Genomic DNA, 26,799 nt, shown 5'->3' with positions numbered 1-26,799 from the left:
ATTTTATCAACTATGAGTAATAATATCCTTCACTATCAATATCACTGTTTATCACATGTTTGTTATGGATAAAATATAAATATTTTGTCAAATTTGCTATTTTTTACCATTTTTCTATAAAAAAAAATTAAGTTAAAAATTAAACAATTCAACTAAAAAATACAAATGATTGTGAGAGATACAAAGAAAATTAGCTATTTTTCTTAAGAAAATAACCAAAAACTTCTATAAGGGCAGAGAGTTCCATAAACTAACATTTAAATTCTTTGAATTTATGAAAATTGAAAAATCTACCCTACAGAGAACTGAAAGTTGAACCAACTCATTCACAGATTATCGATAGACTAAATTAGTAACTGAAGGGTTAGATTATGTATGGCTAATGAATGAGAAAGCTAATTCATTTCTAAGAACCATGTGATCACTCGAATTTTAGCTTACATTTCTGGAATTAAGTAAGGATGCAGCTTAAAAACGTGGTAATAAGTTCAAACCAAATCGATTCCCAAAGCTCAAAGAACAAATAATTTTATAGCGCAAGCTGTACCACAACAACCTGAGATTCGATTGAATTCGCCAAATTGCCTACCAGTCACCACGATGATACTGAGAAGGCATGGCCCAGTAGAAAATGAAAACGAGCCCACAAATTTTATATATATCTCTATCTGTATTTTTATACGTATTGATTGATGTTTGGTTTTTGGTGAATCTGTCCGTTTGTGGCCTAATTTTTTTAGAGAAAAATTGAAGCAACATAATTAGATTTGTGGGTAATTGGGGAATATCTTGCTCTGGGAAGTTTATGTATATCCGCTGTTTTCTTCTTTCTTTTCGGTAGCTATATAATTTGTTATTTGGTTGTGGCATTTGTACAAGCAGATCGCGCGCCAGGTTGGGGGTTTGATTACGATTGATCTTTGTTCAAGAGGATGAGCTTCAGGGATGATAGTGAAGATGGGAGGGACATCAGGAAGCCATTTCTGCACACGGGGAGTTGGTATCGAATGGGTTCCAGACAATCCAGTTTGATGGGTTCGTCTCAGGCTATTCGTGATAACTCCATCTCTGTTGTTGCTTGTGTTCTCATCGTTGCTTTGGGCCCTATCCAGTTTGGTTTCACGGTAACTAACTACCTTTTTCAGTCTTATTTTCCAAATCTTTGAGAGAGATTGACTCGGGATTTTTTGGGTACTGGATTATTGGAAGTTTACTAGTTCGTTTTTCAGTTACTGGGTTTGAGTTTTTCAATGGAAAAAACTAGAATGAACTAAAAGATCAGATAGAGAAGAGCATTTCTGTTGTGATCGGTTATGTCAATTAGATTTGTGCTTGTTGGGGTAACTCTGAAATTCGTTGCGAATTGTTGATTGAGTTGAAGAAACATTCAGAGTAAGTATTGACTTTGCAGGGAGGGTATTCATCACCGACCCAATTGGCAATAACTCGGGATCTTGGACTTACTGTCTCAGAGGTATGTCTCTGTTATCTTGTATTTTCCTTTTTCATTCTACATTTGTGAACTACAATCACGTCTGACCTGATTCATGAAACAGTATTCTTTATTTGGTTCTTTAAGCAATGTTGGTGCTATGGTTGGGGCCATAACCAGCGGTCAGTTGGCTGAGTATATTGGCCGGAAAGGGGTAATGTTGGTTCATTGATTCTTGCTTTAATTTGTTTTGCTGAAAGTTTTCTTCTATTTGGATGGTTTAATCCTACTTTTTATGTGCTTAATTTCAGGCCTTAATGATTGCTGCAATTCCCAATATCATAGGCTGGCTTGCTATATCATTTGCAAAAGTTAGTTTAAAAGAGATTCATTTTGTAACGGATACTCTTCCACTGGCAACATATACTATATATAACCAATTTTTGTTGTTTATGTAGGATTCGTCTTTCCTTTACATGGGGAGGTTACTGGAAGGTTTTGGCGTGGGAATAATCTCTTATACGGTGCGGTGCGACATTAATTTCAGCTACATAATCTCAGATTTTGTACTTTTACTGATGGGCACTCTATCTTCTATTCTAGGTCCCCGTTTATATTGCTGAAATTTCACCCCAAAACTTGAGAGGAAGTCTTGGTTCAGTCAATCAGGTTGGACATATTTGGTGTTTGTTCTGTGAATTGGTCTTGGGATTGGTAAACATTTTAATTCTAACCACCTCTCAACTTAGCTACTTTCACCTTTTGTGATGTAGCTATCTGTTACCTTGGGAATAATGCTGTCTTATCTGCTGGGACTATTCGTACCATGGAGAATACTTGCAGTATTAGGTAAGTTATCTATAATTATCTTAATGAAATGACATTGGAACCCTAGAAATTGTGCTTATAAATAATAGCCAAGGGTTAAAGAGGTTATGTAATATTGTACCTAAAATGAAGTTGTGGGATGCGGAGGGTGCTTGGCTATTTTCTAATTGCATACGGCTCCAGCCCTACTTACTACTTCAGTAAAGAACCTTCATTTAAAGCGTGGAGTTGATGAAGAACCTATATATATAAGCATCGGATTTTTGGTGTGAGGTGATGTTAGAAAGTTCTTCACAGAGTGTATGATGGTTGTGTTGAACAGTTTCTAATCCCATGCTGTGATAAAATGTCATGAATTTGTGTGATCCTGTCCAGGCATCATTAACATTTAACCACCCTTTCCTCTTTGACATCAGAAAGTACAAACTTCTTTTGCAGGAATTTTGCCTTGTACAATATTGATACCTGGATTGTTTTTCATCCCAGAATCTCCAAGATGGCTGGTAAAAGTCGTGACATTGATATCTTCAACTCGATAAATCTAAATTTTATTTCTTACAGTTTTTTTTTATATATCTTCTATCAACTTTTAGGCAAAGATGGGAATGACAGAGGAGTTTGAAACATCTTTGCAAGTTCTTCGTGGGTTTGACACAGATATTACCGTTGAAGTAAATGAAATCAAGGTGAATACACATGATAATCCAATGAATTCGTTTAGTCCTGTTTATTCATGCAGAACCATGGAAAGTATGTATATTTGTTACCATGTAACACCATTGATTCAAAGAACTTCTTCCGGCTTACATGATGCAGAGATCTGTAGCTTCAGCCAACAGAAGAAGAACTATTAGATTTGCTGATCTGAAGCAGAGAAGATACTGGTTGCCTTTATCGGTACGGAGATTTTGAAGATTCAATTTAAATATGTATTCATATTAAGCATAGAATTCAGGAACTTACTTTTCCAGCTCTCTCTACCACATTATTCAGATTGGCATAGGATTACTTATCCTGCAGCAACTGAGTGGAATTAATGGCGTTTTATTCTACTCCAGTACCATCTTTGCATCCGCCGGTAACTAAATATATCTTCCCTGCATTAAGTATTTGGTTTAAATCATTTTTTTCTTTTGCTATTTGTCCATCTTAGTTTTTTTATTTTTCTTTTGAGGCACTCTTATATATCTATGATTTCGAAAAGAAAAAATAGTATTCTTGTCAAAAAGTCAAAATAAATAGAGAAGAGAAAAATATAAACTCCGCCCAATTTTTAGCATCAAATGACTCTTCGCAATCAAATTTTCAAACAGGTATTACCTCAAGTAATGCAGCTACATTTGGCCTTGGCGCTATCCAGGTACAATCTAAAATCGATGTGCTTAGTGATTGATTTGCTCTATCTGAACTCTGCTTTTCAGCAACGACTTGTATGTTTTTTAGGTTGTTGCCACTGCAGTTACAACGTGGGTGATCGACCGAGCCGGACGTCGTCTTCTACTTATTGTGAGTTCCATGTTGTCATTCTTGATTCTTTTAATTACCATACGTCTTTGTTAATTATCTTATAATTTTATTTCAGATCTCCTCTGTTGGAATGACTCTTAGCCTTTTGATTGTTGCTGTGGCATTCTTTCTGAAGGTAAACTAGTTCTTTATTTTGATTCTTTCTTAGCCTCAAGGTCTTAGTGCAATGCATCTAAAAGCTTTGCTGTGTTGAAAAATTGATGTCAGGACGCTGTCTCTGAGGATTCCAGTTTGTATAGTATAGCGGGGATCGTGTCGGTAGTTGGAGTTGTGGTATGTCCAAGTTTACACATCATTAAAAATTAGTTCCAAAAGTTTGATCATATGAGTCAATAGGAGATATCTTTTTTCAGGCCATGGTTGTCACTTTCTCTCTGGGTGTTGGAGCAATTCCATGGATCATAATGTCTGAGGTATGCTCGTTATAATATCTCTCCTTCATCTGTTTATTTTTTCTCTTCCACTGTAAAATCACAAAACCTTGTAATCAGCATGGTTTAGAGATTAATAGAAATATACTTATTCAGAACATAAGCTACAAAATTCTCTATCAACTTTAAGCTAAATTATATGTTGTTGGGGTGCAGATTCTTCCTGTGAATATCAAGGGTCTTGCTGGTAGTATAGCAACACTAGCCAATTGGTTTAGCGCATGGGCAGTCACAATGTCAGCGAACCTGCTCTTACAATGGAGCAGCGGAGGTATGATTCTCTCTCAAGTTTTTGGGTCTAGTGGCGATTTAATGTGACTGGATTTGAATTTTAGTAATGCAATATCAACCGTCAAATTGAGTATTACATCAACTAAGACATCCTAATTTGATGTACTAGCCACGGAGAACTAAAGAGAGAAAAAGGGAAGTAATTTATATTTATGTACCTATCTACAAAATTAACTTTTCTTTGGAAGTAATATTATATATATGTACGTATTTACAAAATTAAACATTTTTTAGCACAAAAGTTTCATTTGAACTCACAGGTCATAGGATTTTGTCATCTCTCTCCATGGATGTTAACTACTCTTCATATATTGGGTTCCATTAAAAAAGAAAAATCAAACATGTAAATTCACATTAGAGAAGTAACATTAACTTACAACTCACGAAAGCCCCTTCTGTTAGAATTTTTGCTATGTCATATGCACCATTGTACATAGAAAACTTTTGGATCCACCATTGTTAACCATGAATATGCATGAAACTAATTTAGTAGGCCAAAAGAAGAAGATGCAACTGATAAAACAACTTTCTACAAGTTATTTTGAATAGTTGAAGTGTGCAAGAACACTCATGGATGTTAGATAATAGAAATAGTGAGTGTAAATCTAACCGTTTAAGCTTATGGGCTTTGCAGGAACATTCACAATTTACTTGGTGGTGACTGCTTTCATGGTGCTATTTGTTACACTTTGGGTTCCTGAGACCAAAGGCAGGACCCTTGAAGAAATCCAATTTTCCTTTAGATGAATCCTTTCTTTTCTTTTCCTATTTGATTTATTAGTTAGGAAGAGAAGGGCATGGTCTGCTTCCGTTCTCATTTTGCAAGCATCAAACAACAAGTCTCCTCTTTGGCTCTTTCATCATTCCATATTTTTGCAATCTGTTTTTGCAACTCTTTGGCCAATAATTGTTTATATTATTTTATTACATTAAATTCTATTTTATGTATTTCTTGTTTTTCTTCGCTGCACTGTATACATTTGACATTTTCAACTTCAAAAATGTTTCTTTTTAAATTAAAATAAATGTGGAGCATGGGGCTTTTGAATTATGACATGGGGGGGCGTATGCTAATTACCACTTAACTAAACGAACAACAAAAAATCCTTCTTTTTTCTAATTTGTGAGTTACAAAATTGATATTGGGTAAAAAAGTTGGGTTCTTCGTCAAAATCCAAAACTTCCTTTTTTTTAGATTACAAATTTTAGTCGGTTTTTTAAAAACATTCCAAAAAATTAAACAAAATTTAGAAACCAATAAAAATCAAAATATTCACCAAAGGTACCTGTAACGTAATCGTCCAACTTCAAGTTGGTTGTGTGTGGATTTCTTTCCTCATCCCATAAAATTCTGCTCCGTTTTCTCTCTCGCACGCCTTTTTCCTACAAAAACAGAATGCATTATCTACTTCCCTATTTCTTATCAAATTCTAACAGAGTTTTAAAATAGAACTACGAGTGATAAAGATAATTACTTACCAGACGACTCTGGTCTAAGCTAAAGCTTCCAGATGCGTTGTTGGACGACAGTGTACTTGAAGTCCATACTAGACTTGAGGCTAAATACGGGATTACCTCCAACGCTTGGAGTGTCGAATGGCAGCTGGAAGAGCACTTTGGAACCATGTGATAACACTAGGCGAAGCGGCATGCTTGAGAAACCTTCATGAGAAGCTAAAAAAAAGATAGAAGCAACAACCCTAAAGAGATTTCTACACTGATTCTTGTTGTTTGTGCCCTCTGGTTCGATTCCATAAATTGAAGGTGCTCTAACATTCTTCAATAGTAGATAGTCACAGGTCATTCTCCTTGATGAAGGTTGGTATTTCAACTCCAAGGCGCCGCATTTATTAGAGTTCATGCTGCATTACAAAACATAGTAGATGGGTTACAACTGGATGCTAGCCATAGCCAAAATAGCACAAATAACGACCTTGTTATACTTCTAGCAAAACAAGTCCTAATATAATGGAAAACCTTGCTCCTGCTTGAATTTGGTGCAGGCTTCTGGTTCACCTCAGCTACCACCCGTCCCATAGAAAGACAATCCGCAACTAAGATGAAAATCTCTGAGTAGGCTGGATGGAGGTCAGACGCCACCTCTACCTACTTCATGCTTCATTATAAAAGTTCCATGGAAAGGATGTCAAATTATAAGTCCATGGTTTCTACATCACTCCATATCAGAGGTGGTCATACTCGTGTAATTATAGTACATATCATCTGTAAACTATGCAATTAGAAAAAACACAACTTGGACCTAAATTGTGTTTTCTGTAGGTAGATTATAATTATTTTCCACTAATTCACATTTCTGGTTGTAAAAATAAATCATCTATACAAATATCTTTCCTCAAATAGGGTCCACAAAATTAATGAGAAGGGCATAGAAAATTGAACGGCCAAGGACAGAGTTGTATAACCTATGAAGAACATATTTTGTTGCAAGAGATCATGACATTGGACTTGCAATAACTAATTGGGAATCTCTTAGCTACATTATTCAACAGGCAAATGATTTTAACAACTCGATCATTTGCAACAAGTGAAAAAAATTACATCACGAAATGGCAAATCATTGTGAAGTAATTATTTCATATGTTTTATTTTTTTATGTATCACGGCCATGCAGCAAGAGAGAGTAGCAGGGAAAGCATTGAAAGAATGAGCCAATAATCACAAAGGATAATGGTGTTCTGGGCGCAATCATAAAGGAAATGTCTTTACCTTTATAAGTTCAATGATAAATAACGACTGTAACAAACGAATGAGTTTACCCCCAAATATCTAAATAGCGTAGCTTGGAAAAGAAATGAAAATCAAAGAATTACAATCCCAGATTCTCAACATATATAATTATTCCAAACTAAATATGAATATACACATCAAGCACCCATAAGCACATTTAGATTTAATTGTGTGATATAGGTGTGTGTGTTCGCACTCAACTTTAAAATCACTAGATTTAGCAAGAAGCTAACTGAGATTGAGCTTAAAAGCTTTGCTTTTGGTTTCATCTAGTTGTTGCTTGTTTAGACAAGAAAAATATAATTACAAAAAAAGTTAATTGGAGTTAAATTTCAAGACAATCCTTAATACCCTTCTCAAATTTGTCGAGGGAAGTCATGGTATCATTCAGTGCATCCAGTACTTTTTGTCTGCAACAAAACAATAATAAATATATAAGTAAACAATTTTTTGTACCTAAATAGTAAATTCGGAAGAACAGTTCCCTACAATATCAAATATATAAAGCAAAATGAAAGGGCTTCCGTTAAAGTAAGTAAGCAGAGTATTGTATCTGAGTTGCATGGATGTAATGGTCTTCAAACAAAACTACAATTCCATCACTTCCATGGCTTCTTCAATATTACAGCATTGCTACCCTCTAGGAAGATATTGCATGTTTCAATTATGCACAGCCAAAGTACAATTTCCCGTAGAATCCATTTCTAGTTTCATTTCTCTACCATTTCACATTAGTCTTGAAATTTATGTAAGTCATGTAATCAAAGAAAATGGACCACCTAAACTTGGCCGCCTAAATTGGAAAAATGGATCACCATCCAGCAGCCTTGTCATGTGGAAGAAAACATTTTGGATAATCTAATTACTAAGTAATAGTATTTGTCCATCAAGATATATTGATTTGAGATGTGACAGCTGTTCAAGACAAACTGTATTTAGGCCTTCAAATGAGGATTTACATACCTATTGGAATTGACTTGAATATCAGTTTCATATGTAAGACTGTTCAGAGATGTGAAAGAGCTGCATCATAAAGCGAGAAAATATTACAATGGCAATAAAAAAACTGAAGTAATGACTGTTCGATTATTGGAAAAGAGGATATAACAAAGCTCTTCAATTTTGTTGGAACTTTTTTATCCAATAACCCTTAGAAAGGGTGACCCTTATTCTTACCGTCCACTGAACAAATGAACGATAAGCAGCTTACCTTCTAAACTAGACGATCAAACAGGTAACTATTACTTATCAAAATCAAAGCACCATCCAATTGAAGAAATGATATAATAGGCATCAAGAAATGATAGGAAGGTTACCTTACAAGATCTTTTAATAGACTTTCAGCTTCTAGTTTTATAGGATCTCTGTTTCCAAGCAAGGAGGCTGCATTTTTCACAATCAATTGGAATGTACAGACCTGCGGAATTCAAAAGTTGAAACCAAAGAACATTCAAGCTAGGATATTGGAAAAACGTTTCAACATATCTAATCTAACCTTGTTCAATGTTGATTAAGTTCAAAAGATTCTACGAATGGCAGCATGGGATGCTAAAATAATAGTTTGAATTTCACATTATATTTGGATAATTCCTGGTTTACAAACAAAAGGAATTTAGAACGAATACAAAGAGAAACACAAGCAACACTGTGAGATTGAACCTCGACTCCAGTGCTCGCTTGGAATTGAACAAACGAATTCCTGTCCTTCAAAACGCAATCCCTTGCAGCCGACTTGAGCAGTCTTTGAACATCCTCCATATCCTTACTTGAGTAATCGGAATCGTTGGCTGCAACCGGATGCAATGTAAGAAAATACCGAAAGATGAGATAAAGGAGAAACAAGAGACGGCGAAAGACTTACAAAGCAAAAGGTAAACTGCTTGAAGGCTGTCTCTGGAGGCCTCAATTGGTGCCAAGAGGAATTTGGAGGCCTTCTTCTTCTGCTCCTTCAACCAATCCTTTGGTCCTGCTGCAAACAAACCGATAAACTAGGGTTCCAACAACAAAATAAAGAACAGAAAACGAAGCAATTAACGAATCAAGATTGCGGTTGATTAGTGCTTACAAATGCCGATATCGAAAGCACTGGCGGGAGCGGGAAGAAAGAGAGACGGCACCGCAGAGATAAATGAGAGCATGGTGAGGCCTCTACGAGATGTAGTAATCGGAAGTTGATGGCGCAGCGGTTGGCATTCTTGAAATTGATCATTGTTCGGACTTTGAGAAGGTGGTGAAACGGCGGCAGAAACCGAGATAAGGCGGAATCCGATTGTTGTCATGGTGGAGAACGGCGATGATTAATGCAACGAAGGATATTCTTTTCCCTCTGAAAAAATAAAATATCCTTTTAATCCACCCCGCCCTTCCATTTAATTAATATATTTTAAATCTTTAAACTTTATAATAAAATCAAAAGTTTTAAATATTTTATCATTTTATTTTTTATAATTTTTATTAGTTATATCATTTTAATTTTAATTTTGTATTAGTAAAATTTAGTATTTTTCTTAAAAATAGCACAATAAATTAAAATATTTGTAGCAAAATTATTCTTCCATATCAATGTAAATATTTTGTTAAAATTTTATTTTTTATTAATTAATTTATATTTTTGAAACATTACCATTATAGTATTATTTTTAAATAAGTCTTTTAAGAAAGTATTAATTTACCATCCATAAAAAAAGTAGTAAAGAAAAATACTTATTATACCCCATTTGTTTGATTCAAAGCTTTCGAAGTTTGAGAAAATATCAAATATAAAAAATGAAGTTTAATTACTTAAAAGTGAGTGTGAATCTTTTTGGAATAGGCATATGGTTCTAGTAGAATATAGTATTTTTTTTAAAAAAAAACTAGAGAATAGACTTTTGTGAATGATGTTTTGACGTTACTTAAAAAGGTGATTTTAATTATTTTATTCATAATTAATTTTACTAAACACAACAATTGTTGGAGTTTATTTTGTTACACAAGCAATGTTTTGTATATTGGGGTCCGAGTTTAGGATAATCTCGCGATAAATTTGAAGATTTTATAAAAACTAATCAAATTGTTAATTATTAATTAATGAAATTTATAAACTAAAACTGACTATATAAAATTAATAGCAAATTTAGATATTTGTACATGTCGAAGTAAGGAAGTATGACATATATGTTTGGAATATATTTCATTTTAAGAGAACTGAAAAAACAGCATCTCGTTTTAAGGTTCTATACATCTGTCATTTTTTCGAGACATTTCTCTATATAAAAACGTGGGATAGTTGCAAATTAAGCAATTAAATTCAAATTAATTAAGTATATAGCACAATTTTAAAAAATTTACAAATATAGCAAAAATTGTCAAATTCTATCAATGATATAAGTTTATCACCGATAGACCATGTTGCAAATATTGGTCTATCACTGATATATCATATGAAGTCTATCAGCGATACAAGTCTATCAGTAATAGTTTTGCTATATTTGCAATTTTTTAAAAATATTGTTATATCCTTAATTATTATTGCTAAAATAGTAATCCATTGCAATTTCCTTAAAAACTTCGTTTTTCTGTTTTCGAATGGTAAATATTTCTCACAACTTGTTTCTATTAAGTAAAACGACATTGTGAAAACTTTACAAATAAAAATTATAAATTATAAAATAATTTAAGTTTAAGATTTTTTTTAGGTCACAATATGTGAGATGGAAAGTTTTGGATAGTGGATAGTTGAGTAAATAAAATTCACATCAATTCGATTTTGAGGTGAAACGATTGTAAAAATTTAATTAAAAGATGTATGAATGAGAATAAAAACAATATGTTGCTTCCTAAACACGTATAGGTTGATTTTTTTGTGTATTTTTTTCGAATTCAATTTAAGTCATAAATTGAGTAGATCAATACAAGAGACTAAAAAATGTAGCACGTTGAAAGAACAAAATTATCCCTCGTCAAAATTCTAAGGTTATTGAAATTTTAGAATTTCGATCGAGAATTTTCATAAATGTAATAACACACCATTTAAATATGGACCTTTTTTTTCTATAGAATATACAAATTTTTTTATTAACTTTATTCGTTCAACTAAATAAAGTCGAGAGGTAATTAAAACCATATCTATTATATATCACGATTAATAAATAGAATGAAGATTAAACAAATTACATCTCACACATGCATCACATGTTTAGATCTACATGGTCCTATAGTCCTAATGGAATTTTATTTTAAACACACACACCCATAAAAGTAGAGACCTGTGATTTTTTTAATTCGAGAAATTGGTAATAGTATATTTTCATAGTCTTAAAAATAATGTAATACATCCACGATTTACATGTTTTACTTAATTTATAATTTTTCTAGAAAATAAATTGTTATATAGTTTTAGTTTTTAATATATGTTATAGATTGATTCCAATCTTATATTTAATATAAAACTAGTTTTAAAATACATATTAATTTGTTTCCTTTTAAATTAATACTATTTTCAATAATCTAAATAAGTAAAGCATTGGCGTTTATTTACCGTATTGTTAGAGATGTTGATTTCTCTTAAATTGCATGTTTTGATTTATTGATAGATTTTAGAGTGAAAACACTTTATAAGATTCGATGGGATATATATCTAAGTATTCAGAACATAATATTACAAATAAAATACTGAAATATCTCTTAGGGTATTTTTGATCATTTATTTGTTTTTTAAACAGTAGACTTGTTTTTAAAATAATGAAAAAGAGAAAACAAGTATTAAAAAAATTACATTTTGTTTTTTGAAAACAAAATAAACTATGAAACATGGATGGTTTTTCTTTTTAATAAACAAAGATTTAAAAACAACAAATTGAAATAATTATCAAAAACTTCCATTATTAATTATAATTAAATTAAGAAAACTATTGATTCTCACCAAAACTTTTCATATTCAACGTATTCACGTTATTAGATTAACGGTCGACGATTGAAATAACATGTTTAATGACACATGTAGTAGTAGATTAAAAATGGAATATTTATGTATTTTTCTCCTAAAGATTATAGTTTAATTTTGTTTTTTTATATGATTTTTATAAACTTTGAAAGAATAAAATGAAAGAGGAACAAACTAAGAATAAGATACTCCAATCTTTGTAAAAGAAGGAATATAGTATATGATAGCTCTTTGGTAGTTGAAAAGAGTCCCAAAGTTATTTGGATTCTATTATTGCTACTAGTTGAAAAGAGTTGCAAAAATTAATTGAATTTTTAGTTTAAAAATTCGTAATTAATTATTACAAAGTCAATTAACTTTAAAAAAAAATTAATATACCAAATCGAACCAATATTTATAAAAAGAATTATAAAATTTGAAATGTGTTAGTGATATAATTGTCCATCATTATCTATTAGCGATGTGGATAGATATTGATAAAATTTAAAATTCTTACCTATTTTATGGAGGAATTGTAAAAAATGATAAAATGAACAAATTATTTATCATTTACGGCAAAATCGAGTTAAAGTGTAATAAAATTTTGTTTTATTTAGTGATTTTCGACATAAAGTGAAAATAGTTTGTAATTTTATTATTCTTGAATAATCTATCTTTCTTTTAATATTTCGAGTAATTTTCCAAACCATAATTTAAAATCAACTATCAATAACCATTTATTTATATTTCGGATATATCTATAACAAATATTTAAAAACTTTTATCAATAATATTATTAATAAAAGTCTATTAGTATCAATATCTTTCAACGTTCATTAATTTTATACAAACTTGTTACCTCGTATTTTTTTGAAATATTGCGATATATTAATTAAAATGTAAGGTTAATAACCTACTTCAAAAGTAATTTTTAAATTAATTATTAAGATAGAGGGTAGAACATGGATATGTTAAAAAATCAAATGATAAAATTAGTATAAATGTTAATATTCCATTTTATATCAGATGAGATAGAATATAATTTACAACTATCACATTCAAGCAATTAAAAATAACAATATTAATTAATAACATTATATTATTATAGATAATTTGTGTGTATATATATATATCAATCAACAATATTATTTTCTTATTTGAGAATACTTTTTAAATATGACTTTTTTGGATACTATTGATTATTTTAAAGAATAAACGTAAAACGTGCATAGTTTATTTATTAATAGATGAAGTTTAGGTACTTATTGGAAGTGCACATTTTGTTTGTTTACTTGTTTTAGTTAATTTAATATGTACATTTGGTATGCATTAGGTACTTAATAATATGCTTTTATTAATTTTACATGAGTTTTCTTAAAATAAAATTTCTTAAATTAGTACCAAATTATGAAATTATCACTAAATTGGATATTAGTATTGAATTTTTCTCCTTGACTTAGATGGTTATATGGAGTTTTTGATTAATATTAAAATCACTTCCATAAAATAACAACAACAGTTTTAATATGAGTACCTATTAATTTTCTCTATATTTGTTATACTACCAAAAGAAATGAAGTTTTGGGATTAATTTAAGTGATATGATATATGACAAACTTGAATCCTTCAAACTTTTAGTTGTTACAATTTATATACTCGTTTTGAATTTCACTAATTTAGAAAAAGTAAAAATGAAATAAAGTATATTTTCACGAAAAACAACTCGAACAACAAATTAAGCTAACTCATGATACAATAAGCATGGAAGAAAAAAAGTATTATTAAAGTATGATGTGTAGAATAAAGTTGGGCAGTATGTTAGACAAATTTCATGTTAATTACTGGCATTAATTTCTCAGGATTTAGTTAAAGAAAATTAAGACTAAGGTAAAGATCTAGAAATGTAGAAATTAAATAATAAAACAAAGAAATGGTAATAAATAGAATATTTGACAAAAATAAATTATCAAAAATAGAATATTTGAAAAAATATTTACTCCGATTTTATTTTAAAGAGTTTTTGTTACGTTTATCAGTTTTTTATATTTAAAAAAAATTGAAAGAAAGGTAAAAGGTAAAATATTCTGAATTTTTATAATAAAATTTTATATTTTATTTGATTTTTTTATATAAATAAAAGTCATTATAAATATTACTTTCTGCCTTAAAATTTTGAATTGTTATATATACTTTAACCATAGTCTAAAAGAACAAAGTCTATTTTTTAAACTAAAAAAATGTTGCTTTTAATTTTTAATTTTTTAAATTTTGGTTAATAACTCTGTACTTAATTAAGATAAGAAATATAGTTAATTAAAAAAATAAAATGATTATGAAAGAAGTAAAAAGTAAATTGGGTAAGAAATAATAAAATTTGTACAAACATTTGTGTAAATTTGAAAATAGGCGTTTAAAATATATAATTAGAAAAATATTTAAAGAGTAAGAAAATAAAAGAAAGGGTTAAAAAAGGAGGGGGAAGCGACGAACAATATTTACCCGCCAGAATTATGCACTGCGACAGTTTCTCGTTGAGAAAGCGATGAGGAGAGAAAAAAAGAAAAAGGAAAAAGGAAAATGAAAAATGGAGGTTAAATCTTCGCCATCTATTGTCCACCATCTTCATCGGCGAAACTGATCGGCGCCATCCCATCAAACAGTAATCGTCAACCACAATCTCTCTCTTGTAAGCAAGTTCCACGTGGCGAAAACCCACAATCCTTCTTCGAAGATGCTTCAAGTTCCGCAACCGGACCGGAGCAATCAAAGCACATTTTCCCGGTGAATAGGGAATCAAAAAGTTAGGTGTACGATTCCATTTTCCCAACCAATTTGATCCTGGGTTCGAATAATTCCCTCTACAAATTCAACTTCCACTGCTCTCTTAATTTCGGTATATTGGGAATTTAGATTTGTTGTTTCTCATCAATTTCCCAAATGCCACAACTCCTAATCCAACATCTGTCGCGTCCATTTCGGAATCTGATTCTCCCCTTTCCTTTTTCTTTAATCTTCCCCTTTCATTTTTAACTCTCTCTTTCCCCAAATGCCTATTTAAATGCACCATGCGAATTCCCAGGAGACAGGTTTCCTTTTGCCTCTCCTTATTCTCGCTCGAATTCACATATCCTTTATCCTCCCCAGGTTTTCTGGGAATTCCCAATTCCTTTATCCGCAAACCCAAAAGGATTCATACCCTAGGTTTGTCTTTTTCTTCTTCTTTTCTTTCCAAGATTGAGCTTAACTGCCATGTTTGTTGTATGTATGTGGGGCATTTATAAATTGGGTCAAATTGAAACGTGTCATTAATTTTCCTTTGGTTTATTGCTCTGTTTTCTCGACCTTCATTGTCCGTACGTTGGTCTGTTGTAATTAACATTCTAGTGTTGCTTTTTGAGGATTTAGCACCTTTCTGATTCAGGTTCGTCGTTCAGTTTGCTCTTTCATCTCTCAGGTATGTGTCCCTTTGTGTTTGTATGTTTGTGTGTACATCAAGATTGAATTGATGTATATGTGTATTCACCTTTTTCTTGGGGAATAGTTTGATCATTTAGTTGACAAAATATTCAAGAATTGGAAACTGCAGGTTTGGGATGCATTCGCCAGTGTTCTTGAGTGGGATATTTTAAAGACACTGAAAGGGCTTTTTCTTTTCTTGTTTGAGAGAGTTGAATTTTGGATGTGTGTTGGATATGGAGTTTGGTTCGGTTTGGTTTATATTTGACCATTTAGAGTAGGAGTAAGGAATTAAGGCTTGGCTTTCTGCGGGAGAGAAGATTTGTGTTTTTTGATTGTCGATTTGATTTAAAACCTGAAGCTAATTCAGACCGTCCACAGGAAAGAAGAGGAGAGGAGTTAGTTGGCAAAATTGGTTATTTCAATATCTGAATAATTTTGAAAGAAATGTATAAGAATGCACGACCATCTTGCGTCATTTCTCCACTCCAAGATTAATGTAGAAAGGGATCCTGACTGCTTCTCAGTTCTCATGTTGGATGTAGGTGTGAATTGTTGAATCACTCAAGTCTGGTGTTGTTGGAACCTTGTGCTTAGCTTCTCTCTTTTCTTTTCTTTGCAACAATATCTTCTTCTTGCATTAGAGATTACTATCGATTGTAGAGAGGTTCTGAAAGCTGAGAGGGAATTGACTGCTTGAATTTGTGTACTTTGATAAGCAACTAAGCTGATAGAAAATGTTTCCACTAACAGTAAATTGGCTCTTTCCCCTAATAGCTAGAAAATATTTGTGCTTAGGAAGTCAGATTACTGTTATTTCGTGAACAAGTTTTATATTAGGGGACAGGAGAGTAATTTTGAATGTCTGTCTTTTGGGTTCGATTATGGGTTTGTCTCGTACAGGATCTATAATCTATTTGGCAGTATTGACTTCCAGAGTCGGGACTTCAATATGAAAAATTATTAGTTTTTTTTATACATCTATGTTCTGATACTTTGTTGGTTTATATTAAATCACAGAGTAAATTTTGGACTGTTTATTAGATCTCAATTTGAAGCTCGTAGTTTCCCTTTTCTGTTAACTACCATAGCAGGATTAAATCAGTTGCGTCCTATTGATGCCATGGGTGAGAACCTTGGGACTGTTTTGAAGGACAAGAGAACACATTCTCTTGATGTTACCCACGTTGAGGATGGCCAGGAGCCATGCATATGGTCATCAGCAGAAGAATGCAAAATTGATATCGGAAAGCAGATCTTTTGCAATAGATCTTTGAATATGAAAAATATTGTTGCCGTGGGGTTTGACATGGATTACACGTTGGCACAATACAAGCCGGAAACTTTTGAGTCCCTCGCATATGAAGGCACAATAAGAAAGTTGGTTTATGATTTGGGATATTCTGAAGAGGTTTGTTACTTTTTGTAACTTAAATTAATTTTTTTAATTAGCTGCTCATCTTCCACTTTCCGGACTTTAACTTTAATGTTAAGATTTTGTTGGTGAATGTCGGTGACTTCTTTTTATTCAGTTGTTGCAACTTAAATGTATCTTTACTTCCTTTAGTTCATTTTGTTTTCTTTAAATACGAGATGTAGCAATATTTATTCATTGGTTAAGAGTATATTGACCTTATACAGTTGCTGAATTGGTCATTTGACTGGAAATACATGGTCAGAGGTTTGGTTCTTGATAAAAGGAGAGGCAACATATTGAAGGTGACTCTACTCTTTCATTATTGCATTCTTCCTATGGTTTTTCCTACACCCTAGTTTTATTTTCACCTGTACTTATTTCCAATTGAAATGTAATGGCTAGAATGACTGACATAGTGTCTGTGTATAGATGGATAGGCACAAGTACGTCAAAGTGGCTTACCATGGTTTCAAAGAGTTGTCCAAGGATGATAAAGTTGATACCTATGGAAATACTTTAGTACGGGATTCTTTTGATGAACCTGACTATGCTCTTATTGATACCCTTTTTTCACTTGCGGAAGCCTACTTGTTTGCTCAACTGGTTGACTTCAAGGATAATAATCCAGACAAAGTTCCAGAAGATATTGAGTAGGAATTCGTTCTGCCTTGGCACTTTTTACTTCTTTTATTTTATTTTTGAATATCGACTCAATAATCTGGCCATAGTTTTTTAAAAGTTTGTTTTCTTTCATAAGTTATAGGATGCTGGATTTTATTAAACCAAATTAATCAAAAAATGTTTGGATTACGAACACAGACAAATATGGTTTTTAGGCCAATCTTAAAGGTAATAAATTAAGATCTTCCCATATAAAAAAATTTAAACCTGAAACTTTCAAGCATGTTAGGTCGTGGATCTAAAGCATTTAATCTAGTGTTTAATTTTGTGAGATTTTTTTGCCACATCAAAATAGTAGAGCTTAATTTTGTTGTTTTTTATACTGGTTTATATGTCCATCGTGAAGTGTGGTTCATAGCCATTTAATCTAATCTGTATTGTTGTGAAATTGTTTATGGTTTGTGGTATTATCTTGATTGTGATATGTTTAGTTGCTCTGCATTGTTTCTTTTTTGGTTCTCCCAGTTATGCTCGGATGTATAAAGATGTTAGGGCTGCTGTAGATTTGTGTCACCGTGATGGAACCTTAAAGCAAATGGTTGCAAAAGATCCCGAAAGGTGAGGATGCAAAGGTTGAATCTCTTAGTGAGAATTTCTTGAGTGATCAAATAATATAGACTTTTTTAGTTTTGTAATAGTGACTCGAAATCTTTCTTGATTCTTTCTTTCGTGGGGGGTTTTGCACTTGAACTTGGTATCTGTAATGCTGATTTTCTTATTGTCAATCATGAACTAACATCTTCTTTCCCCCTACTTTGGGGCATTGCCTTCTTAGATATATCAATGTAGATACAACAATTTTGCCCATGCTTAAAATGCTTAGAGATTCAGGCCGTTCTACTTTCTTGGTGACAAACAGGTACATTAGTTTCAAAGTATTACTATTGTCATCCCATATACAGTAGTTCCTAAGGGTTCGATATTGATTGCAGCTTATGGGACTATACAAACGTTGTGATGAACTTCCTTTGTAATTCTTCTACACCAGATGGTGATCAGAAGTGCAATTTTGATTGGCTTCAGTACTTCGATGTTGTTATCACTGGCAGGTTGTCCTCTAACATCCTAATATAAATTCATCTATGCCCATGGTTAATAGTTCAGTATAAATATGTTGACAGTTATTGTTTACTGATCAAAATTGTGGAGTGAAATTCAAATGTTGACACGTTTTTTCTTGAAGATATTGCATTCTTGTTTTCTGTCTCTTGAGTTTTGCTTCATTATTTAATGGCTTTTTAAATTTGGTCTATCTTGATATATTTTTATGTTTGGAACTTATGTTCCGATAAAACAAGACATAAATATGAATACCGTTAGCCTGATTTGGGAACTGGATTTATTTATGAGGAGACAAAATATTGAAACTATTTGATTGTTGTCTTCTGTCTCGTGATTCTTGCTTCATTATTTCATTGTTTTTATTTGGTTATTTAACTTTTATTCGAGAGGGAACTGAATTACGTAGTCTATGTAAGAAAATTCCATCTTAGCCATTGTTTCAAAAGGGGATGAAATGGAGGTATGATGTCGTGTTGTGACTGGATTTTTGTACAGTTGAAACAGTAGCAAGGTGTTGTACTGTTTAGATGTCTTTTTCTTTTGCAACTACAATAGCGGAGCCAAGCACTGAATTGGTCTAGTACCAACGTCTATTTAGATTTCTCATTTCCTTGGATCTTTTTCCTGAAAAATTATTTGTAAAAACAGTGCTAAACCAGGTTTCTTTCATGATGACAACCGTGCTAATCTATTTGAGGTTGAAGCAAAGTCTGGAATGCTACTTAATACTGATAATGGTTCGCCAATGCCTCAGGTTAGCTGCGTAAGTTTGTTATCATCAGATGCATTTTGTTTATGGTTTTAATTTAACCTTAATTCATCAATGAAGGTGGGAATGGCGTCAATAGCTTTGTCACCTACAAAGTTAAGTAAATCTTGCAGAGTTTTTCAGGTATGGGATGGAACCTTCTGCCTTCTGTCATGTTAAAATCTTTTTGACAAGATATACCCCCAATATGATACTTAGATTGCCTTTAACATGCATTCTTCCAGGGAGGCAATGTCAGGCATCTGCACAAACTTCTTTCCATTGAATCGAGTTCACAGGTAAACTCTTACTTTATCTAGTAGTGATACGGTATGTGTTGGAAAGAAAAGGGGGGGAAAAGATGATAGTTTGCATAATAAGTCGTAATGGTTTTCTCTTCTGTCCCGGCAGATCCAAGCTTACGGCTATTTTGTTTCATAACCTTTCTATTTGAATATTGATACTTCGCCACAACTTCTTTTTTAACCCTTTTCTCTTTTTTGTTTCTTTTAAGGTTCTTTATGTTGGAGATCACATCTATGGAGATATATTACGAAGCAAAAAGGCTCTTGGTATTCCACCCACATTTTTTCCAAAATTGTTACTCTGTTATTAGTGTTATGTTATAAGCATTTATCATTCGTTGCTTGGTGATTTGGCAGGATGGAGGACTATGCTTGTTGTTCCAGAGCTTGAAAGGGAGGTCGAGCTCTTATGGGAGTTGAGGAAGACCCGCAAGGTTTTCAACTCTGTTTTTTTATCAGCAACTATGCAAAACTATATTTATTGTTTAAAAGAAACAAAAATGGAATAGTTCAACTCGTGAATTCCTCGCTTTAAGTAATGTAACATGTACACGTCAACCTTGTGCAGCAACTTCAACAATTAAGAAACGAGCGGGATGCCATTGAAGACCAAATACATCATTTGAAGTGGTCTCTCAAGTACTTTTTCTGGACTTTTTTCCTCATTTTGTTCTATGCTCTTCTGTCTTTATCCTGCCGTGTGCTGATCTCACCTAGATTGAAATGTAATAATTTTTTTGTTATAGATTTGAAGATATTGAGGCTGATGACAAGGACAGATTATCTACTGAACTACATCAGTTAGAGGTGATGCTCAATAATCATCATAATTCAACTCTAAAACTAATAGGGTAGGCACTCATGTAAACGAAGCTTGACTTGGTTCGTTTTACAGGGTGAACGAGAACAAGTGCGGTTGAGTCATCAAGATGCTCTACGGGAATGTCATCGAAAGGTACGGACGGCATGGAGCATGTTCTTTCAGAATTAGAGTATTTGTATAATGTTTCAAAATTTTCAAGAAACTTAAAAAGGTTCATTTCCTCTACAAATATGGCAGTTTCATGGGGTTTGGGGACAACTGATGAAGACTGGATATCAAAACTCTAGATTTGCTCATCAAGTAGAGAGATTTGCTTGCCTTTACAGCAGCCAAGTGACCAACTTGAGCCTATATTCCCCAGATAAATACTACAGGCCAAGTGAAGATTTTATGCCCCATGAATTTGGCATCATTCCTTTGTGAAAATAGTTTTTTTTTTTTCTTAAAAAAAAAAATCAACCAATCTGTGTCTTCATAAATTCCTCAAAACAGAGGAATATATAATTAGTTAAAATTCTAGTACATAGTTGCACTTACGCCATTTCAATACAACTTTAGTCCTGTAATGTCTGTTTGCCTTCTATTTGGTCACTATTCTTAATTTTTTGTTTCTAAAATTATGTAAAAAAAAATCTAGAAATAAAAAGAATTTATTTTCTAGTTTTTTTTAAAGAATAACACAAATTATGGCTGTTTATTATTATTATTACTTATAAAATGAACGATTGAGGTGAAATTGTTAGACAGAAATATGAGTATTATTAATTTTGCAGAATTCAAAATAAAGTAAATAAGTGTGGGATTCAAAGTACGAATTACATCCAATCTTTTGCAAGTATATGTGTTATATTATGATTGAAATTATAAAATCACTTTCTAATATGCTCTAAAAAGACTTTTATGAAATTGTTAATTGAATGAGTTTATTTGTCCGATCGTGACGTTCCTAAATAACTACTACGCTTACAGATAAAATTATCAAAAATAACAAATTTGATAAAATATTTAAAATATGTAACAAAATTAGCAATTATATGTTTTTATATAAAGTATCAAAATTTTGCTAAAATTTGTAAATATTTTAATATATTTGGCTATTTTTTAAAATCATTTATCTAAACTATAAACGAATTCGGCTAGAAAAGTTTAAATCTATTAAAAAATTATAAAAATTATCGAACATTTAACAGAATGTTATTTTACTATTAATGCTATTAACAATTGAACAATTAATGCTATTAATAATTGAATGAAGTGAATCCTTTACAGATTAATTACATCAAATAAATTTAAAAATTCCCTCCGAGATGTCAAGTTTAACGAAAGCGAAGCAAAGATTGGAGTTGATAGGCAGTTGAGCTTCATGCCCAACTATAAAAGCGTTATCTGATCTAAAACTCCAAAGTTGGATGTAATCTCCACTTTCGAGTGAATTCTCTTTGACAAACAAATTCCACTTTGACATCAGACAATAGCTTTCGTGTTGCCCAACCTTCCACATTTTCAGCCCAATCTGTCTGTTTCTTAACTGAGGATCAATTATCAACACTGTCATTCCATTCTTGTTTTTCAAATCCTCTTGATCATGTTGCTTCAACAGCCTCTTCTCCTCTTCTGATGCAAAATCATTCACCAGTTTTTTAAAAGGAATCAGTAATCGACCGTGGTTCTTGTTCATGTCAGTGTCTTGCAGTCTCTTTTGAGTCGCAAATTGGATGTTAAAGCCACCCAATTCTTCAATCCGATCTCTCAGCATCTGTGGCATCTCAATCGTCTTCGAAAACACTACGTCTTTTCGCCTCTCCTTCTTCGGCCTACGACCAGACGACCCAGGAGAATTGTTATTATTACTCTTCTCCCTCGCCTTTCGTTTTCGCGTCTCCGTCCTTGGCGCATCATCAGACCCAGAAGGGTTATTCCTCTTCTCGCTCGACAGCTGCGATTCCGTATCATTCTCAGGAGTTTGAGTCTCAGAAGAGCTTCCATCCGTTGCTGGATCAGAAGCGAACAATGAGATAAGATCTAAAGTCTCGAAGACATCGCGTTTGGATTCCATTGTTGAACAATCGAATGCTTGGTTCGTTTGAAAGATGAAAGTGAAATCAGAGTTGTATTATATAAAGGTTCGTTTTCAAGTTTCAATTAGGAATTGGGTATTCGTAAAAATATAATCCCATAGAAATTCCACTTCGGAATCGGAAACGCAAACTATAATCTCGCAGTTCTTATTTTTTAAAAAAATCTTCTGTTTCCTTCATATGGCGGGAAGCAAACGGAAATAACAATTTAGAAAATGGTTATCTTTTCAATTAGAAAAAAAAAAAAAGTTCGCAAAAATAGCAGATTTTTTAAAATATTTTTTAGAAATATTTAAATCGTTTGAAAAAGATATACATTTTAGATAAGATATTGAAAGTCCCCTCAATAATAATATTTTAATATGTAATTTATAGATAAATTTTCAAAAAAATTTGTTTTCAAAATTATTTTAAAAAGTTATTGTTCTAAAAAATTAAACCGTATAAATATTTTGGACTTTGTCATATTTTTTAAAAATTTAAAATAAAACTCTTCAAGAAGATCTTACTTTTTTTTCAAAGATTAAAATAAAATCTTTAGAAAAATATTTTACTTCAGTCAAAGATTAACATTTGAAGAAGATCTTACTTTATTTTTAAAAATTAAAATAAAACAAAAGGATATTACGTTTTTCAAATGTTAAAATAAATCCTTGAAAAATGATCCTAAAAATAAGGTTATTTTTCCTCTTTTTTTAAAAAAATCTATTTCTTCCTTTTATTTTTTCCCCAAATCAAAAAATCTATTTCCCTCCAATTTTCTTTTTCTCTCTCCATACCGACGATCCTTCTTCTTCTCCTTCCCCAATTTTTTTCAGATCATCCTTCGGCCGAGTTCCACTTCCGGCTCTCCTTCACGACTGTCGAAACTCCACCATGCTTTCGAGTGAACTTTAGACCATCTCCTCGTTCCAATCTCTTCTATTAACTCCCCATTCAAGTTTGTTGTTGTTCACACCAAACCTTTCCCTTCTTCCATCGTCAGTCTCCTCGGACCTGGTAATTGATTTCATTTTCTACTTGATTTCTCGTTGGATTGATCATTAACTCACATAATGGTTGGTCATAGACTGGTGGTAATGACTGTCGATTGCAGGAGCGGCTGAGGTTTTGCCCTATGTGGATTCGAATTTGAAGAAGATTGCTAGCTGAACTCCAAAATTTAAACCATTTTTTGTGAATAAACTCGCTAGATCGGTAATTATATGTGATATGTTCCAAGGACTGGATGCAATGTGGATTAAGCGAAGTCTCTAACGCCCTGGTAAGGATGGAATATTACTATCTTTTTAGTTTGGTCTTTGTTCATAAGTTGCTTTGTGACTTCTCCCTTTGGTTCTACTTTACCTATTAGGTTAACATTTGTTGTACCATTTGATCCCTCGTGCTAAAATTTTGCTAACAATTGGAGGAACGTTGTTCTTAGGATTCTGGCCGTTGATCATCATAACTGTTTCGTTCTTTTTTGGTTTATACTTTGTAAGTTTCCTTTAACTTACTACTACAGAGGAGCTGGACTGTCCCTTAAGCTACAAAACAATGGCAACTGAAAAGAGAAAGGGATAAAAGAAAGAAAGAAAAAAAGAAAAGAAAAGGGACCCTTACGTTTCTTGAAGGACTTATGAAATTATGAACTGGAAAGTTTCAAACATTTCCAAAAATGATGTTAAATGCTTTTTCCTTTTTACAAAAGAAAATGAAAAACCCACTGGGGTTCACAATAACAACACATTCACTAAAATTATAATGTATGAAGATGCAAAAGTGTGGTTCCAAAAACAGAAAAATGATGATTTGCAGAAAGGATAAAGAAATTTTCACAACAGTTTCTTGAAAGTGAATGATTAGATTTATTGGTTGTCCTTGTATGTATATAATTTTAGTCCCTTTTGCAATTTCATGGCATTTCTCTAAAAGACTCATTTTTGTTTGATAACCAATATGCTTTGATTTATACACTTCACTTGCATATCCATATTTTATTTTATTTATACACTGATTGTAGCTGTTCTTCTTTTGTCCTCATGGAAGTTGTTGCTTTTTCTAACTTTGTTTTGAGAATCTTCCTTTAATTACTAGAAAAATCATGGTGATTTAACCTAAACATATTTAGGGTATGAGTATGTCATTCTACCTAAACTATAATTAACGTTAGGATATGAGAGAATTGAACAACCGTTTACCATGAAATTATTTATATGACTTTACAATTTGAATGGATGGGTTTAAGAATCAATAAAATTGATGATAATTGAATGGCATGATATTAGTCCATGTAAAAGAAAATTAAAAATAATAAATAAATGTTAACAAATTTAAATAACACAATAATTCTTTGTTGGTCAAAAGTTTAGATCTCTCTTATTGAACCCTAATGAAACTACAAATTCTAAGAAAGAAAACATATTCTTCCTAACAAAGTAGTCGATAAGAGTAATTAGGAAGTACAACAGAGACATCTCACTGGTCAAAGATTTGATCGGAGGTGGGTTGAAGTTGCTTACACAAAGCAAGTAAGACAAGTCGGATGATCTGTTAACCCCAGTTCTATGAGTGTATTTGTTTGAGCACAAAAATATTTGAGTTGTTTGAGCTTCAGACATACAAGAACATTTCCCAATAACAAGAACAACCAATTGGTTTTAGTATATGATCATCTTCTTAAGATAATATGATTGGCTCTACACATATTCTTCTTTATATTGCAAAAATTCCAATTTAGTAAAATAGGGTTTATCCAACAATCTGTAGCTCTATCCATGCATATTATATTTTTCTCTTTCAATGAACCTTCTCATCTCATCAAACTTAACTCATTAGTTCATACTCTATCTCATCCTTTCTGTCACATCTTTTTACATTTCACTTCTCCCTTGATTGTGAGTATATATATGTTGTTTGCTTGAAGCTACTCGAGTTTGTGGATTACCGCTCCCTTCTCTGTCGACCATGCATTGATACGGGTGGCTCGATCCTTCTAGCGCCTGCTTTTGTTCTACGCATCGTTTTGGTTTCGGGATTTCTCTCAAGTTGGTTTTGAGTTTGTTGTGTTGGCGGTGGTTGTAGACACAATCGGGTGGCAGAGGAGGAGACTGCAATGGTTGAGGGAGAGAGGGTGGAGATTCAGCCGGTAATGGAGGAGGAGGAGGCTGCGACGTACGCCACACATAGTAGATGTTCGGGTGGTGGAGGAGAAGGTTATTGCAACCACAAATGGTGAGATGGTAGAGATTAAGGTGACGGAGGATGTTATTAATTTTTTAAAAAATAGTTTTGTAAATTTTTATGTGTAATCATAATTATATTATACTGTCCCATTTATGTAAATTCATTAAAATAATATATAGTTTTTTTTTTTATTATTGAAATAAGTGGATATGACTTAAAGAGAAAAACTATGGTGAAAAATGCAACATTAATTAATTAGAATCCAATTTAATGGAATTGAAAGTTTTAGAATAAAAATCAACAATGTGGCAACAAAATACATATATATATATATATACCAAAGTTTGGTTATATATAAATCATTTCCAACTTTAAGAGACATGGCCAAGAAAAAGAGAATATATTTGGAATCACTTTTATAAAATGTATCACTATTTCAATATATATATCTTTTAGATATATGAGATATGGAATCAAGCCAACTTGAGGGACTATTTTTGGCAAATGATTGTTTTGAATTTTTTTTTCCTTTTTTCTTTTTCGTTGAATTCATTCATTATTATAAAATGATATCGAAAAAACTTTTAAATCTTAATTGTTGATATATGCCTTTGATATCAACAAAAGATTAGTTTAACTGATATCTGTGTGTACTCTTATCTCTAAGTTTGTGTTCGGTAATTGATAGAAATGACATTACTACAAGAAAACAAACATGATAGTGGAAAATTGTCGTCAAACATTATATTCAATATTTTCGTGAAAGATATCTTTATAAAAAAAAAAAAAGAAAGGTTAGATTCTTGAAAGGTTATTTTGTAAGTGAAAGCATTTGATCAAAGGAAAGCAAAGGAAGAAGAATCTTAGAAGTGATTTTGGGTTTGATTCCACATAAAAAAGA

General features: G+C 32.1%; 4 protein-coding genes and 2 long non-coding RNA genes across 12 annotated transcripts; 4 read left to right on the top strand and 2 right to left on the bottom strand.

The window, feature by feature from the left end:
- Positions 1-493: 493 nt before the first annotated feature.
- On the top strand, positions 494-5,473 carry LOC101216525 (sugar transporter ERD6-like 6). 3 transcript variants are annotated; one of them, XM_031881075.1, is made up of 19 exons: positions 494-614; positions 883-1,124; positions 1,412-1,474; positions 1,557-1,646; positions 1,744-1,803; positions 1,891-1,956; positions 2,036-2,101; positions 2,206-2,281; positions 2,699-2,763; positions 2,854-2,946; positions 3,077-3,157; positions 3,254-3,338; positions 3,574-3,620; positions 3,704-3,766; positions 3,843-3,902; positions 3,995-4,060; positions 4,141-4,200; positions 4,375-4,489; positions 5,144-5,473. In XM_031881075.1, exons 2-19 carry the CDS (start codon positions 933-935, stop codon positions 5,254-5,256), a joined length of 1,461 nt encoding a protein of 486 aa, XP_031736935.1. In that variant the 5' UTR covers positions 494-614; positions 883-932; the 3' UTR covers positions 5,257-5,473. The 3 variants fall into 3 exon arrangements, with proteins under 3 accessions (XP_031736935.1, XP_031736934.1, XP_004152695.1); XM_031881074.1 differs by lacking the exon at positions 494-614 and adding an exon at positions 755-773; XM_004152647.3 differs by lacking the exon at positions 494-614 and having other exon boundaries at positions 780-1,124.
- Positions 5,474-5,609: 136 nt separating this feature from the next.
- On the top strand, positions 5,610-6,836 carry LOC116402108. Its single transcript, XR_004214539.1, has 2 exons — positions 5,610-6,327; positions 6,513-6,836. It is a non-coding gene; the product is annotated as an uncharacterized LOC116402108 (long non-coding RNA).
- A 370-nt stretch (positions 6,837-7,206) lies between these two features.
- On the bottom strand, positions 7,207-9,619 carry LOC101216764. 2 transcript variants are annotated; one of them, XM_004152648.3, is made up of 6 exons: positions 9,323-9,617; positions 9,119-9,226; positions 8,917-9,044; positions 8,574-8,674; positions 8,221-8,280; positions 7,207-7,667 (listed from the first exon to the last, which is right to left on the bottom strand). In XM_004152648.3, exons 1-6 carry the CDS (start codon positions 9,534-9,536, stop codon positions 7,583-7,585), a joined length of 696 nt encoding a protein of 231 aa, XP_004152696.1. In that variant the 5' UTR covers positions 9,537-9,617; the 3' UTR covers positions 7,207-7,582. The 2 variants fall into 2 exon arrangements, with proteins under 2 accessions (XP_004152696.1, XP_031736936.1); XM_031881076.1 differs by lacking the exon at positions 7,207-7,667 and having other exon boundaries at positions 8,579-8,674; positions 9,323-9,619.
- Positions 9,620-14,661: 5,042 nt separating this feature from the next.
- Positions 14,662-21,317, top strand: LOC101216999 (5'-nucleotidase domain-containing protein 4). 4 transcript variants are annotated; one of them, XM_011651319.2, is made up of 17 exons: positions 14,662-15,361; positions 15,582-15,614; positions 16,711-17,027; positions 17,258-17,335; positions 17,463-17,683; positions 18,180-18,272; positions 18,490-18,573; positions 18,647-18,763; positions 19,425-19,530; positions 19,606-19,668; positions 19,770-19,823; positions 20,039-20,096; positions 20,187-20,263; positions 20,398-20,468; positions 20,576-20,636; positions 20,725-20,784; positions 20,890-21,317. In XM_011651319.2, the coding sequence occupies exons 1-17, from the start codon at positions 15,226-15,228 to the stop codon at positions 21,073-21,075; spliced, it is 1,815 nt and encodes a 604-aa protein (XP_011649621.1). In that variant the 5' UTR covers positions 14,662-15,225; the 3' UTR covers positions 21,076-21,317. The 4 variants fall into 4 exon arrangements, with proteins under 4 accessions (XP_011649621.1, XP_004152697.1, XP_011649622.1 ...); XM_004152649.3 differs by having other exon boundaries at positions 16,708-17,027; XM_011651320.2 differs by lacking the exon at positions 15,582-15,614 and having other exon boundaries at positions 16,708-17,027.
- Positions 21,318-21,931: 614 nt separating this feature from the next.
- LOC101216278 (putative B3 domain-containing protein At2g27410) lies at positions 21,932-22,708 on the bottom strand. Its single transcript, XM_004152729.2, has one exon. The coding sequence runs from the start codon at positions 22,706-22,708 to the stop codon at positions 21,932-21,934; it is 777 nt and encodes a 258-aa protein (XP_004152777.2).
- A 772-nt stretch (positions 22,709-23,480) lies between these two features.
- On the top strand, positions 23,481-26,045 carry LOC116402206. Its single transcript, XR_004214654.1, has 3 exons — positions 23,481-23,729; positions 23,827-23,994; positions 25,639-26,045. It is a non-coding gene; the product is annotated as an uncharacterized LOC116402206 (long non-coding RNA).
- The last annotated feature ends 754 nt before the right edge of the window (positions 26,046-26,799 follow it).

The sequence above is a fragment of the Cucumis sativus genome, chromosome 2, assembly GCF_000004075.3.
Source record: "Cucumis sativus cultivar 9930 chromosome 2, Cucumber_9930_V3, whole genome shotgun sequence".
NCBI lineage: Eukaryota > Viridiplantae > Streptophyta > Magnoliopsida > Cucurbitales > Cucurbitaceae > Cucumis > Cucumis sativus.
The sequence above is the reverse complement of the archived record's forward strand: the minus strand, read 5'-3'. Positions and strand labels throughout refer to the sequence as shown.

Bases quoted from the DNA above. Each gene is read 5' to 3' on its own strand.
- LOC101216999 (XM_004152649.3), top strand. From the start codon at position 15,226: ATGCGAATTCCCAGGAGACAGGTTTCCTTTTGCCTCTCCTTATTCTCG. The intron at 17,028-17,257 runs GTTTGTTACTTT...GACCTTATACAG, and splicing joins ATTTGGGATATTCTGAAGAG to TTGCTGAATTGGTCATTTGA. The intron at 19,531-19,605 runs GTTAGCTGCGTA...TCATCAATGAAG, and splicing joins ATGGTTCGCCAATGCCTCAG to GTGGGAATGGCGTCAATAGC.
- LOC101216278 (XM_004152729.2), bottom strand. From the start codon at position 22,708: ATGGAATCCAAACGCGATGTCTTCGAGACTTTAGATCTTATCTCATTG.
- LOC101216525 (XM_031881075.1), top strand. From the start codon at position 933: ATGAGCTTCAGGGATGATAGTGAAGATGGGAGGGACATCAGGAAGCCA. The intron at 2,102-2,205 runs GTTGGACATATT...TTTGTGATGTAG, and splicing joins GTCTTGGTTCAGTCAATCAG to CTATCTGTTACCTTGGGAAT. The intron at 3,767-3,842 runs GTGAGTTCCATG...ATTTTATTTCAG, and splicing joins GACGTCGTCTTCTACTTATT to ATCTCCTCTGTTGGAATGAC.
- LOC101216764 (XM_004152648.3), bottom strand. From the start codon at position 9,536: ATGACAACAATCGGATTCCGCCTTATCTCGGTTTCTGCCGCCGTTTCA. The intron at 8,675-8,916 runs GTTCAATCTCAC...TGAATTCCGCAG, and splicing joins AAGCGAGCACTGGAGTCGAG to GTCTGTACATTCCAATTGAT. The intron at 7,668-8,220 runs GTATGTAAATCC...GTTTTGTTGCAG, and splicing joins ATTCAAGTCAATTCCAATAG to ACAAAAAGTACTGGATGCAC.